The 14,143-nt window shown below is 40.3% G+C and overlaps 1 protein-coding gene across 4 annotated transcripts in view; it reads right to left on the bottom strand.

Annotated features, from left to right (window-relative positions):
* Positions 1-14,143, bottom strand: part of CAMKMT (calmodulin-lysine N-methyltransferase) — a 325,200-nt gene that overhangs the window by 13,967 nt on the left and 297,090 nt on the right. For 3 of the 4 annotated variants that reach the window (XM_045549518.1, XM_045549520.1, XM_045549522.1), the window contains 2 exons: positions 11,659-11,733; positions 3,277-3,340 (listed from right to left, as the gene is read on the bottom strand). In XM_045549518.1, the coding sequence (XP_045405474.1) occupies positions 3,277-3,340; positions 11,659-11,733 (139 nt within the window). The remainder of the gene's footprint in view (positions 1-3,276; positions 3,341-11,658; positions 11,734-14,143) is intronic. The other variant, XM_045549519.1, reaches the window with a different exon arrangement.

The raw sequence follows: 14,143 nt of genomic DNA, 5'->3' as shown, positions 1-14,143 counted from the left end.
GCCTGTTCATGCCCCATTTTACAGATGAGAAACTGAGGCTCCCAGCCATGAATATAGTCAATTGCAGAGCCCAGATCTGAGCATAATCTTTCTGCCCAAGTATACCTTCTCTCTGCAAGGAGGACTAAGGATTTTAGAGCTGAGAGAACTCTATGAGAGATAGGTGAACTCCCTCACTCTCCCTCCTTGGGGAAAATGGGGCAAGAGACAGTTTCAGACCCTGTTATTGTCAGACTGGGCCCGGAATTCAGGCATCCCATCAGTCAGGCCTCCTGTGCACCAGGCACTGCTGAGCATTTACATACGTAAATATTTAACACCAGCCCACAAGGTAGGAATAGTTTGGCCTTTTTACAGGTGAGGAAACTCAGGCTCAAAGAGGCTAGGTCTTTAGTGTAGACCTGGGTTTTGTAAGCAGATTTTTCTGACTCTTTCCACCCACTGCACTTTACCATCAGAAACTGGAGCCATGCTACGAACTTGAAGCACCTGGCTGAGAGCAGTTTTTGCTGTGTACACTGAGAATTTGCTGTATTTGCACTGAATCACCAAGAACTGAGGATCCACCAGTGCAGCTCCCCTCCCCACATTGTTTCTTTATGGGTCTCTTGTGGCACCTTCAGCCTCTGGACCACAAAACCATGGAGCAGTTGTCTGAGCTCAAGAGAACATTAAAGCCAGTTTTAACTGTAATGGAGTAAAACCTTGAATGTTATCTCAGCTTTGGACTGTGATTTCCACACATGCACATACACTCAGCAGGGGGAGATCCTTTGGTACCACAACAGCCAGCCCGGAGAGCCAAAAGGAAGAAGAGTCTAGTTTTTCCTCTGGTTACCCCCAAGCTTTGGGAACACTTCTAGGCCACCAGCACAGGATGTGGAACTGCTGGGGTTCACTGCCAAGGCCTGCACGACCCTTCTATGGGCCATCTGGGTGGAGGCCCAGGGAGAGCAAGTTCCTGCCTTCTCAGACCTCCTAAGGGGGATGAGCTTCCTGGGTGGTAATTTTCGTATGTCCGCTTGCCATCCACCGCTGGGATTTCCCCTCTGACGCCGGGCACCTTACATTTTAGGCTAGAATACCCAGCAGCCTTGGGTATCAGCCATTCCACCACAGGCCTACGTGAGTTCCCTCCTCCCCTTTCTAATGCTGCAGGTTGGTGTGAGCCCCTCTGATTTGCCTTCCTGTTCCTCACACAGCATGAGTAAGGACCACCTACTCTAGGGCCCTGCCCCATCCTTCTCTGGGCTAAGGCTGAGTATCGACTGTCAGCAGGAAGCCTGCTTTGTGGAGCCACACTTCAGACAGTGGGGAGCGTGTTCAGGGTTTATTAGAGGGTATAGAAGAGCTGCTAGAGATTCCAGTCCAATCTGCATTTAGGTCTGTTCATAGCTTGGGCGGTTTTCTATTGTAAATCATCCAAATGATTTACAATAGATCCCAGGTAAATCATGCAAATCTGCTGCAAAATGGAGTATTTGCCACAAATAGGCTTTGAAGGGGTATTGGTGATGAGTGAAGTACTGTTTGTACACTGTGAGATCCGGGAGTCTTTGAAAGCATTGTATTTATGTATGATACATTTTCATAGAGGCCTTTATACCCAGGAATCTCAGTGCCCTCCCTGAAAATATGGTTGTGCAAATGCTCACAAGAATCACCCAAGGCTAACAGGGGAATGAAGAGGCCCCAAATTCTTTCTTCTGCCTCCAACTTGGGCTGCCTACTCAACCATGCAGCAGGTATCAACAGCTTGGGACATGCCCCTTCCTTGCCTCAAGACCTAACGACCCACTTCACAGGAGGAACTGAGAAGGCCAATTTTTTTTTTTTTTTTTGAGATAGTATCTTGCTCTATTGCCTGGACTAGAGTGCAGTGGCATCATCATAGTTCACTGCAACCAAAAACTCCTGGGCTCAAGCGATCCTTCTGCCTCAGGCTCCTGAGTAGCTGGGACTACAGGTGCATGCCACCATGCCCGGCTAATATTTTTATTTTTTGTAGAGATGGCATCTCGCTCTTGCTCAGTTTGGCCTCAAACTCCTGGCCTCATGAGATCTTCCCACCTCAGCCTCCCAAAGTGCTAGGTTTACAGGCATGAGCCACCTTGGCCTGCCTGAGAAGGCCAATTTAATTGAATTGATCGCCACTTATACCGCTGTGATTACTCATCTGAGAAGCCTTTTTAAAGTTTCTGAGCTATATAGAGATAGCAAAATAAAAAGCAACAGTGTAAGGCAAAGGATGATTATCAAATTGCTCTGGGAACCTTCACTGTGAAAAAGATATAAAAGAAAGATTGAAAGGTATTGGTCTATAAGGCTCACTGAGGTCAGAAGACTAGAGTAAACCTTCTTTTAAAAAAGACTTTAAAAACAAAACTTTAGAAAATACATGTGTGCACATGCACACACACACACACACTGCAGTCTTCTTGGATAAATGTGAGTTCCTGTCTTAGATTACATTAATACTGTTAACCTATTTTAAATTCCCATGGCACAGCAAGAGTCTTATGTACTTATGAGATTTTTTTTTAAATGCATGAGCTTAAAACTAGTTTTCTTACTTTAAATAGATGTATATTAATTCTCCATTTAGGCTACAGGGCCTCCTAGCTTAGTATAACAGCCCAACAAAAAAAGAGTGGATACAAACTCTGTAATTTACTCACAGGCATAAATGGATATATAAATGTAAAAATGTGCACAATATTTTATGCCATGCTTAGCTTCATTGTGACCTAATGTTTATAATATGTAAATAATGGCCTCCTTTTAAAGCAAAGAACTTTTAATATACAGATTCATCTGGAGTCCTTTTTCTTTAATATAAACAGAAATAAAAAGAAAAAAGTATTCTTTTGCAATAAATAAATACCCAATGACAAAGGTTACCATTGAAGGGATTAAAAATGACAGAAGTCAACAGAAAACTTTCAATATCATACTTCCACTTTAATATGAAGATATTGTTATCAAAGGAAAAGACTCAAGAAATTCTTTGATAAAAATAATCTCACACTATCTTTGAAGCAGTTTCATTTATTTTACTACCCACTGTGTTTCTTATCAGAAGGCCAAGGGTAAGAAGTTTCCTAGTTATGATTAGGAAAGAATCTGATAGATCAGAAGACCCAATTGAAGTTGGACATAATAAGTATTAAAGTATTACATGACATTAATCCTGCCATTCCATTACTCTCTCCATCTTTGTGCATAGACTAATTATTCTGTATCCAGTGTTCAGAAGAAAAATAGAAACGTACTTACCCTGGGCTGGAGTAATCTCTTTACTGCATCAACAAGGCTGGCTCTGTACTGGTCCAGAAACAGGCTGACATTGAGAAGAGAGCAGAATCCAGATTAAACTGGGTTTTCAAGTCTAATGATACTAATGGAGATAAGTACAAGGCTAATGACACATGTTCACCCAACACTAAAAAAGAGAAATCATTTCCTACCATTGAAGTGTCTCAATGAGGAAAATAAAAAGAAAAAAAAAAGTTGTGGTCAGTATTATCCAACTGAAGTCATCAACATGCAATGGGCCAGGATTCACACATGACTGGGCCATGAATTAACATTAAAGGGACAATTTCTCCCATCCAAGTACTAACGAGGCCCAACCCTGCTTAGCTTTGGAGATCAGATAAGATTGGGCCATGGAATGGCCGTAGACATAAAGGAACAATTTCTAAACTGCTGTTTGAGGGAGTCATCGGGTTGGGCGAAGCACTCTGGGCACTTTCCATCATTAGAGCCTAGTCCCCGTACACCTGCGCCCTCTGCCCGCCAAGGGTGCTGTGAGGCTGCTCTCAAAAAACAAGCTACCAACCCTACTGCACCCGAACCATAGAACAGATCTCAGGGGGTAATGTTTTTTAGTGACTAGGAACAGCACTGAGGTTAGACTCAGCCCGTGACCTAGGAGTGTATAGCTCCAAAAACAAAGAACAGGCTTAAGGCAGTATGTCACAGGGACCATGGTATCTCTGGAATTTTTCTCCCTTGACCGCTATGTTAATTTATTTTCAGTTCACTTTGGTTTTTCATTTTTCTCCTTTGGTCTTTAAAGAATTTCTTTTGTCGCTCTGTCAACCCTTGGGTTGGGTCTTTCTGACCCTGTCTTCAGTAGGCGTTATCACTGAACCTGCCGATGCCGTGAGCTTGGACTTACCAGCATCCAGAACTATGAGAAATAAACTTCTGTTCTTTAGAAATTATCCTGTCTGTGGTATGTTGTTATAGTAGCAGAAAACAGACTAAGACAGACTAACAAAGCCAAGGAAATGTTCTGTGGGTGAGGTTGGGGTGGGGGCAAGTGGAAGCATCTAGAGCTAAAGGGACCCAGAGCAGAGCTGGCTGCCAAGCACCATGGGGTCAGGCCGCCCCCAGAGAAGGGGATCTGTGCACGGCTAGAGCACTCTGCATGCTCTGCCAAGAGAAAGCAAAGCTGCTGGAGTCTGCCAATGACAGTCATTGGTGGAGACCACTTTTTTATGAACCTCATATTGGGATATATGATCTGATGAATATGAACTTAGCAGCTCAGAAATTGCAGCTGAATCTTGGAAATCTGAACAGTCCTGGAATACCCAGGATGTCTGGTTGCCAAAGCCATGGCATATAGAGCCATGCATTTACAGCACTGAAAAGCAGTCAAGAGATGAGAAAGAAGGGGACACTATTTCTGTCCTTACAGAAGTTACAATATAATAAGGATGTGAGTCAGACACAGCACACACATTCAATACAAATGTCAGAGACACACACACATTTTAATAACAACACAGCTAACACTCACTGAGCTGAGTACTGGGTACCAAGTACCCTCTAAGAACTTTTCATGGGTTGGTTCATTTAATCCTCACATCAGTCCTAGGAGGTAGTTTTAATTGTTATTGTGATTATCGTTGTCCACATTTTACAGCTAAGGAAACTGAGGCGCAGAGAGGTTTGGAGTCACATAGCTACCAATCGGCAGACTGGGATTCACATCGGTGCCACATGGCTTCTCTGAGGCTTTGCTCTGTACCACTTCTCATATGGGTACAGAGCATGAAGTAATGCCTAGAAGAGGGGCAGTGACAGGGTTAGGTCATGAGACGACTGGAATGAGGCCAGGTTGGTCTAGAAAGCCATCCCTCGTTACCTGCATACACAGCCATCGCTACGTTTTGCAAGCTCAGTACCGTAAGTAGAGCATCTGGGGGTTCTCTCGGGTTCCTTCATTCCTGTTAGCCTCCCACCCAGACTCTATGCCTCCTGAAGGCAGCAAGCATGTCTGTGTCTCTTTGCCTCTCCCACAACATTTGGAAAAGAGCTGAGGACACCATAGACTGAAAAGTTGATTGATTCCTGGGGAAGAACAGCTGGGCTGCAGAGGTGGTCATTATAATGACAGTGTATTCTTGAGCTTTAGAGCCATCACGTCTATGTTGTGTTTTTGCAAAGCAAAGCAAAAAAAGGACTGTCTCCTATTTAATAAAAATTGACAATGACATCCTTTTAAAAAGCAAGGGCAGCAGAACTACTTTTGAAGAGGCATCTTAACCCATAACACAATGCCAAATGCATTTGTTTGGGAATTAATGTGGAAAACCATTCCATTCACAACTTGGATTTCTCCTCTAGCAGTGGGTCTCTTACACCTTAACTCAGAACACCCAACAACCTTGTGCATAAGCCATCCTAGGAGGGGCCTCACTGAGGCCCCCTACTCCCATTTCTGATGCCGCAGGTTGGTCCTTCTGATTTGGCCTCCCTACTCTTCATATAGCATCGTGGCTAAGTATCATCTACTCGGTGGACCTGCTTCATCCTTCTCTGAGCTAAGGGTATCAGCCATCAGTAGGAGGGCTGCTCTGCTCCCTCACAGGAGGCGGCTGTGTGGAGATACAGCTTAGACAAGCGAGGGGTGCGGTTCAGGCTTTAACAGAGCTCTGGCTTTGACTTAGCTGCTATGTGACCTTGGGCAACTCACTTCATGTGAGACCTCAGTTTCCTTTTCAATAAAGAACCACTTTTGTGGCTCTGTGGGCATTAAGTTAATAATATACGTTAGCCTGTAAATAGCTGTTGAGCACCTATACATACTAGGGGCTAATTTAGGCATTGAGGATAAGCTATGACTAAGATAAAGTTCCTGTCCTCAAGGAGCTCCCGTTCTGTAATACACTGGGCTTTATACTGGGTTCCAGCACAGAGTACACAGAGATGGTGCTCAATGGACATTTGCTTGCTGACTGACTGGCAGATCACCAGAGTCCTTTCACGTAGGGTGTTAGTTTCAATGACACTAAAACAGGTTGTGCACACTCCTTTACTGGTATTGTTAAGGATGTTTTACCAGACGAGGTTCTCTTCTGATTTAATGATTCTCTCATTTGAGAAAGAGGAGTGAGGACAGCAGATCATGAGACATTTTCAAGTCAGTGCTTGGGTTTCTTTGGTCACCGTAGGTTTGGTGGAAGGTTCTCCCTTGGAAGGTGCTTTGAGCAATGGAAAGAGAATCCTCCTCACATGAGTTAGAAACCATGTCTAGCATGGGAATCTTATCCCATTCCATCCATCCTCAGGATAACCTGATTATCATTTCTTATCTTTCATAAAACTAAGTCCTTAAATCTTGAAGCACAGAATGTATGTAAATTAAATGTTACACAGATTTGCCATTAAGTCATATTAAACAGTGATTAATAGCTATTAAGGATTAATGAGAAAGGAATCAAATTATAACTAAGTCTTTGAAAAAAGTTTGCTCTTCAGGACTCTATATCTTTATTCTTTAGAGAGGTGATAATAGCTTAAGTTTTAATAATTAAGCAGTCTGATTTTGTCTTTGTTTTTTTTAAGAAGACTATCACTGTGGGAAAATATCACTGTCAGCTACTCAGGCCTATAAGAAACCTGGCTGGTCGAGGCATGCAGTGTTTAAGCAAAGGACCACTCTCAGTTTATACCTGTGCATCCTAACAGCTGATAAAATTGTTAGAAAAAAATAAACAGCACCTAAACAGCTGAGTTTAAAACATGCCCTTATAAAGTACTATTTCTACTTAATATTGATAAGGGTGACAAAAATGTTAGCATCACAGCTCACTGGAAAGTGCAGCTTAACACACAGCACACATTCCAAACACAGTTATTTGAAAGATAATATTGTCTACCCCATCACTCCGAACCAAATTTCCTATAAGTAATTCTGTTAGCAGTTCTCTAATAGATATTTATGCTAAGCAAGTTCACTTTTCTACTTAACTCTGATGCAGAATTTATAACACTTTGTAGGGTATGTCATATGAGCAATTTCAATGTGTTTTAGTGGGAATGATATATAATCTCCTGAAAATTCACCCCTTAAATAAGTCCTAATGGGCTGAGAGAGTAGCAGTAGCTTAAGTGGATCTATTAAAAAAAGACCGAGTGGGTCAGTGATGGGGATGGAGATACCATTTTAACTCTCTCTTCGGTTACTGATCAAAATACCTTGGCAGTCTAGTTTGGCCATTAATGCACACACATCCCTCTATGTGATTCACTTGTGGCATCAACGTTTGCTTTGTTCCATCGATCTGAATCACAGATTTTCCAGCAAAGGAAAGGTGACGGACCATTTTCACCACCTCCCTTAGAATCAAGAATTTTATGCAGACTGCAGAGCATCTGTGATTCCTCTCATAGGGAAATTAATTAGTGCAGAGAATAAGGAGACATTTTTCTCTGTCAATATCCACAGAAAGGAAGACCGCAGTGTAATTTTCAAGGTGAAATCTGCTAAGTTAAATTCACTGTATTAGATTTAACTTTCAGTAAAGGAATGACGTCCTTCAGTATTTATCAGCTGATTTTTGTGAGAGCTCGGGTGATGCTGTGTTCTGATCTCACTTGGCTCTACCTTTTTAGTTTTGAGATCTTGGACAGTTCATGCATTTTCTCTGGGACTCAATCTTCTCAGATATGACGTAAAAGGCCTGACTACATTTGGGCTAAAGATCTTTTTAGGTGTAAAGTTCTGTGAGTTGTGATTTAGAGCTTTCCGTGATCCCAGCATCCAGAAGAAACAAAGAAATTCTAGAGCCTGCAGTTATTTCCATTTGGAGGAAAAAAAATTTCACAGAAACAGCTTTAAAAACAAACATTTTTTTTTCATGATTTAGAGTAAAGTAAAAAAAGATGAAAAAAAGACATAATCCACACTATAGAGCCAGTGTGAAAATGCTGAGGGGCAAGGTAGGTGGGGAGCTCCAGGCCACAGAACATTCCCTCATTTCTTTCCAGTCTCAGGCTGCGGGCACGCAGATGTGCCGAACGTCCTGCAGACCCGGCTCAATGGGTCAGTCAGGCTATGGGTGGCATTTCAGATATGCTTTCTAAGCCTTTTGAGAATTCAAACGTACAGAGTCATTTCTATTTTTACAGAGCTACAATAAACTGGAGAGCCATCAAACACTGAATGACTGAATGAAAGCGTTCATTGGATAAAAAACATCTTACTTCCAGACCCTTAGATTATATTGTGATTGAACAGGAGTCTGGAAGGGCAGGCTTAAAATTAACAATCACTCACTATTCTAAACTCAGCAAGGACCAGGCTGGACTGCATTCCAGCAGAAAGGAATCCTTATATTAAACTCAACATTAAACAAGTCAACTGAGGAACTTAATAGGCAGAGGTTTTTTCCTACACCTGTGGTTAAAGATTCCAATATTTTGATGTTTGTCAACAGCATCCTTTTTCAGGTGTGGCTGTACCTCTATTTTTCTTCTGTTTATTTCAAAGTTGACATTTTACAAGTTATTTAGGAACTGCTGAACCATGAAACTATTTTTCATTGTCAAAAATGCTGAACAGTGGAATAATGACTAGCTTTCACGGTTTGCCCCTTTATTTTATAATCTAGTTGAGCTACTACGTTTAGTTGTGAACTAAGAGACTGTCTCTTCTGGGAAATAAGTTATTCCCCCCACTGCCTACAGGTTTTTGAATGTTTGAATGTAAATATATGAATATATGAATGATTTAAGAACATAAACATATCACCGCTTGTTGTAATCATGTGCATTTTACTTGAACCACAATGTGGGTTTGGAATAGGTTTGTGAATAGAGCTTGTTTTCATGTAAATGGGATCAAGCATTACCACTGGTTAGCTATTCAGGGAATCAGACAATGCCACCCTTGCTGGAAATGCTTCAATAAGAATTTAATCCATGTACCTAATATTTGAACTCCGACTCTTGCTTCATATTCCTGTGGCCTAATCCAGATCTCATTGCTGACAATGACTAAAGGATGGTGTGAGACTTACCGTGATCTATTTATGTGTGGCACCTCTTTCTGGCACTGAGGATTTCAGGTTTCATCTCAGAGGTAGTGTCTAAAGAGAGCTTTCTTTTCCTCCTCTGTGACATTCTAAAAAAATGCAGCATGGTCTGCCTGCCTGCCTGCCCCTAGAAGCAGCATCTATGCCAGGGCTCTTATAGAGAAACACCAAACCAACAGGACATAAAGAACTCATGGAATCCTGTGTTTCACCGCTATATGCACAATGTGCGTATTACAAACATTATTGTACTTTCTAAGTTTCTAAGCAGCTTACTCATCCCTGTGAATATGAAGAGAGACCATTACCAAAGCATTTCTTTTGGAAATAATATCAGCATCGCAATGAGAGTAGCTTAATGTTTCACATTTACAAACAGGAAATTATAAACAGGCTGACGTTCTGGCACTTACAACACCAGGAGAAAAAAAAAAACAACAATTCATGCATAGAAAAGCCATTTATAAAATGAAGCTTGGTGTATTTAGTTCACTGGAAGCCATAAATTCTCATATAGCTACCAGATGTGTATGTCCGTGTGTGTGTTCATATAATATTGCATTATGTTATGTATTTGTAATGAAAGCCTTAAACTGAATATGCATTACGTATATCAGTTGTACGTGACCCTGTTGTTGGAGAGGGAAAAAAAGACTGTTTTTCAAACATGTTGTGTGGCTATTTTTAACCTGAGAACATTAATCAGAAAAGAGCTTAAATCTTACTTCCTCTGCTTGCCTCTCTGGTACAAATAGGATGACATGGTGTGAGTGTCCATAACACGAGGTATAACAAAGCCAGGCTGTTTTGATATTTGTGTGAGGGACAAATTTAACTCTAAATCTCTTGGCCAGACCTGCCTTCCCACATAATCAGAGCCCATCCGCGTGTGACCCCCGTCTAAACCTTCAAGAAGACGCTGCCCCCTTCCCTCTTGCCGCTGCTCCCTGATCTGACTTTCATGCTTAATCTGATCTAATCCTGCCAGCATTATCTTCATCTGTGCAATGAAACCTGGAGGATTCTTTCTCATATTTGGTGAGGAAAGGCATTTACTAAATTACTTGCTCAAATCATACGGTGAGGTTTTAGCTCCTTATTTTTGATTAGATGAGGGATACAGAATTGAGGCACATTACCAATGATTAGTCAGAAATCTAGATTTCTCCCATTTTGGAAGAAGGCTTTCTGAAAGTGGGTGCAAAAAGACTAAAAAGGCCATAAGAAACTAGAATCCCTCAGCGAAAAATAGAACAAAATAGTTATTTTTCATTGAGAAGTATCTTTCAGAAGAGAAAAAAAGCAAACTTCATTCCATTGACTTCAGAAGAAAAGGTATCCATTGTAAATTTCATTAAAATAATAATAATAGAAAAACCTACTTCCTGAAAATTCCATTCAACTCTCCTCTAGGAAGTCTTCTCTGAGTTCTGGATCTTATGATTGGGCTTATCAATATATAATAATAGAACTTCAGAATCTGAACCTGTGTTTTCAGATCTAAAGTGTCATAATAAAGATCATGATAAAACTACAAACGAGATTTTACTATTGACAGGGAAAATACTTGTGAATTCTCAATGTTTCCCATATGCTGAAATAATTACGATGCATGTTTATCCTGTAACTTAGGATCAGACTTTCATTAACAAATACATAGATTGGGCTAAAATAGAAGATAAAATATCTAATGTAAATTATTTTTAAAAAGCAGGCATCTGTCAGAGATTGTAATGCTATTATTTGCATAAGAATAAAATGTCATTTCATAATATTTGTTTTGTGTATAATTAAATACGATAATTGGATACACTGAAAACATTAGATAGCAAATATACATTTTAAGAAAAGCTATTTCCCCAAAGATATTCCACAGATATGTTTATTTGCTGGAGAGTATATAAGTGTGTACACATATACATATTCCCTTATATCAATAGTCATATCTCTCCTAAGAAGTAAGCTAATTGAGCTGTTTGTGTTGATAAACTCCTTTTTCTCCAGACTATTCCTCTCCGAGCCATAATTATTTGCAATTTGCCTAAGTCGTCCATTTACTGATACATCAAGCATGAAACAGAGGCAATTCCAGAAAATGGAAATGCTTCTCAAAATCAATCTTTGGGAAATAATGTGGTAGAAGTTACTGTGTGATAGAAGACTACCTTATAACTGTCACATGGAGATGAATATTAATTTGTTGAGGTTAAGGTGGCTTTGTGCTTCATTTGTTGACTTTGCTTAGCCGTCAGCAAAGCAGTACAGCCCAATTACTCCAGCAAAGCTATTTTTTCTAACAGGAGTTTTATGATTTTTATGTACTTACCAGTCAGCACACATAACAATGTCAAAATGTCCTTCCAGTTGAGAGACATCTGTCTCATTATCCCATCGTAAAACGCTTGAGGAGAAAAAGATTTTAAAAATTATACTTAGAGTTTTTTTTTTAACTTTTGATTTTGAGCTATTAACATTATTTTTTGTGGCACTTGAAATTATTTAAAAGGTATATACAAATTATTTCAAAAGGTATAATTAAAAAAAGTAGGATGTAACTGTCTTCTATATTTTAGTCTTCAAATCTAGAAGAGGAAGAATTATCTATTTAAATACAGTAGTTGGGCTTTTTGCTAGTTTTTATATGTTTTTGTAAGCAAACTAGGGAGAAATATCTTATTTTTACCATAGTCATTAGAATGATTCTAGACCCTTAAAGTCAATGAGGTACATATTGAAATTGAAGTATTCCCCATCTGACTGGAATACAAATTTGTAAAAAGTAAATGATGTGAGACTTAGTGTATATCTATCTTGCCTTGCATGTCAGTTGCATGTCTTATTGATGGAATGAGCAATTTGTCAAGATGGAAGTAAAGAAGAAGAAACTTTCATTTTGTAGTTCTGTTGTTAGGCATATTTTAAAATTCACCTATACTGACACTTAATCTCCAAAAGACGATGAGATTTTAAACCTCACATTAATAACGGTAATTAATAACATGCATTTGAAAACTCTAGTTATGCTTATAAAGCCAACCAGAGGTTTTAAGTTACTCTCAATTAATAACTGTGATGATTATCGGGTATTTAAACTATTTGTCTCTCCACCACACCAAAATTGTGATTTGCAGTACTATTTTTCAAAGTAAAGTTCTGCTCCTATTTTCCATTTTGATTCTTTAGAGCTAAACTGAGTGATCATATCCTACCCTGTCCAGTTATATTTGCTTGTTTTGATGGGTTCTTTATTTCTTCTACATCTTCCCTCATTGAAAAGTCATGTGTTTGAATATAAAAATAAGTCTTATTCTAGGCAATCCAAAAGTCCTTTTCATATGCAGTACATCAATGTTAGTGAATTTCTTAAGGTAGAAAAGATTAAACACATCACCACAAAAATACCCAAACATGTGAGTGTTAGTTCATTCACTGGTTCAACTAATCCCTGCCAAGCGCCTCCTTACTGTGTGTCAAGACCCGTGCTGTGTCGTGGTTGGTGCCTTCACAGGGGCAGCCTGGCGAGCCACACAGACACATAGCCCTCAATCCAATGCTGTATCCTATGTGTTGTGTTAGCGTATGACTTGGAGCACCAGGAAGGGCTTTCCAGAAGAAGTGGATTCCCTCAGTGTTCACAGGTCCTGTGACACAGAGACGAGCTTTATAAATTAACTCTATTCTTGTTGTACTTGCCCAGGTCCACTAGAAAGGCAAGAAATGAAGGAAACCAGGAAATCCCTGAGAGATTAATGCTTACTTTATTTTGGGGTTCCTCAGAAACTTCATGTATCTAGGGAGAGTGGGAAACAACCAACACCAACTTTTCTGGAAATGCTGAGGCTTCCAGCACACCTGGGACTCAGGCCAAGTGGGAGAGTGGGCCTGCTCAGCCCTCATCAACGGCCTGAAAGTCCTAGAGAGCTTCTATGTGAACAAGATGGGTTAAAATAGAGATCTATTTAATATACTAGACTTTCTCAGATCATAAAGTAATGTATCCATCACGCAAAATTTGAGAAAAAGATAAAAGTATTCAAATTACTCAATCTTACCATTCCACAAATGACTATTTAGAACATGGTTTTAACATACATGTAATTGCTAAAGCACCAGAACAGAAAGTGCAGGAAATCTGTGTTGACACTGGATGTTGTATTCCTGAGGTGCTTTAGCCTCTTGGTTCAACAAAGACAAACTGGAGAGACAGGGGTGTGATGGCCATGGATTACCACAGCAGCTGTAATGAGTTGTGGCTCTAAAATAAGTTGAAATGCCTGGCTTGGTCACATGGACCACAACACATTCCCCAAAGGCATTTTCCTCCAGTTCTCATGAGGCTTATGGCTGTGCTGCAAGCATGTGACAGAGAGAGAGTGGTGTTGTGGAAAGAGTCCAGCTTTAGCACAACTAACACACCTAGGTTCAATCTTGGTTCCTACCCTTAGTAGCTGTCTGAGTTTGGGCAATTATTTAACCTTTCTGACCTTGTTTTCTGATCTGTAAAGTGGGGATTACAATGGCCACCTCCAAGAACACTCCAAGAGCACCATTCATTCTGTATATGGAGTTGTATTGTTCACAAAACATACAATGGGAATGGTACTCCCTGGAGTTGTACAATCAGGCAGCCTGCTATCTTGGAGGCTACAGATGATGGTGACTTCATTATTCAAAGGGCTGGTCCTTCTAACTCCTCTCCTCCAATGACCTTGCCTCTACCTTCTAGAAACAGTCCCATGCATAGTCATGCATGCAAGAGCTCTGCTTCAGCTCTGGGGAAGGACCTGCTTTTTGTTTGTTTGTATCCAATC

This window comes from Lemur catta, chromosome 4 (assembly GCF_020740605.2).
Source record: "Lemur catta isolate mLemCat1 chromosome 4, mLemCat1.pri, whole genome shotgun sequence".
Classification (NCBI taxonomy): domain Eukaryota; kingdom Metazoa; phylum Chordata; class Mammalia; order Primates; family Lemuridae; genus Lemur; species Lemur catta.
The sequence above is the reverse complement of the archived record's forward strand: the minus strand, read 5'-3'. Positions and strand labels throughout refer to the sequence as shown.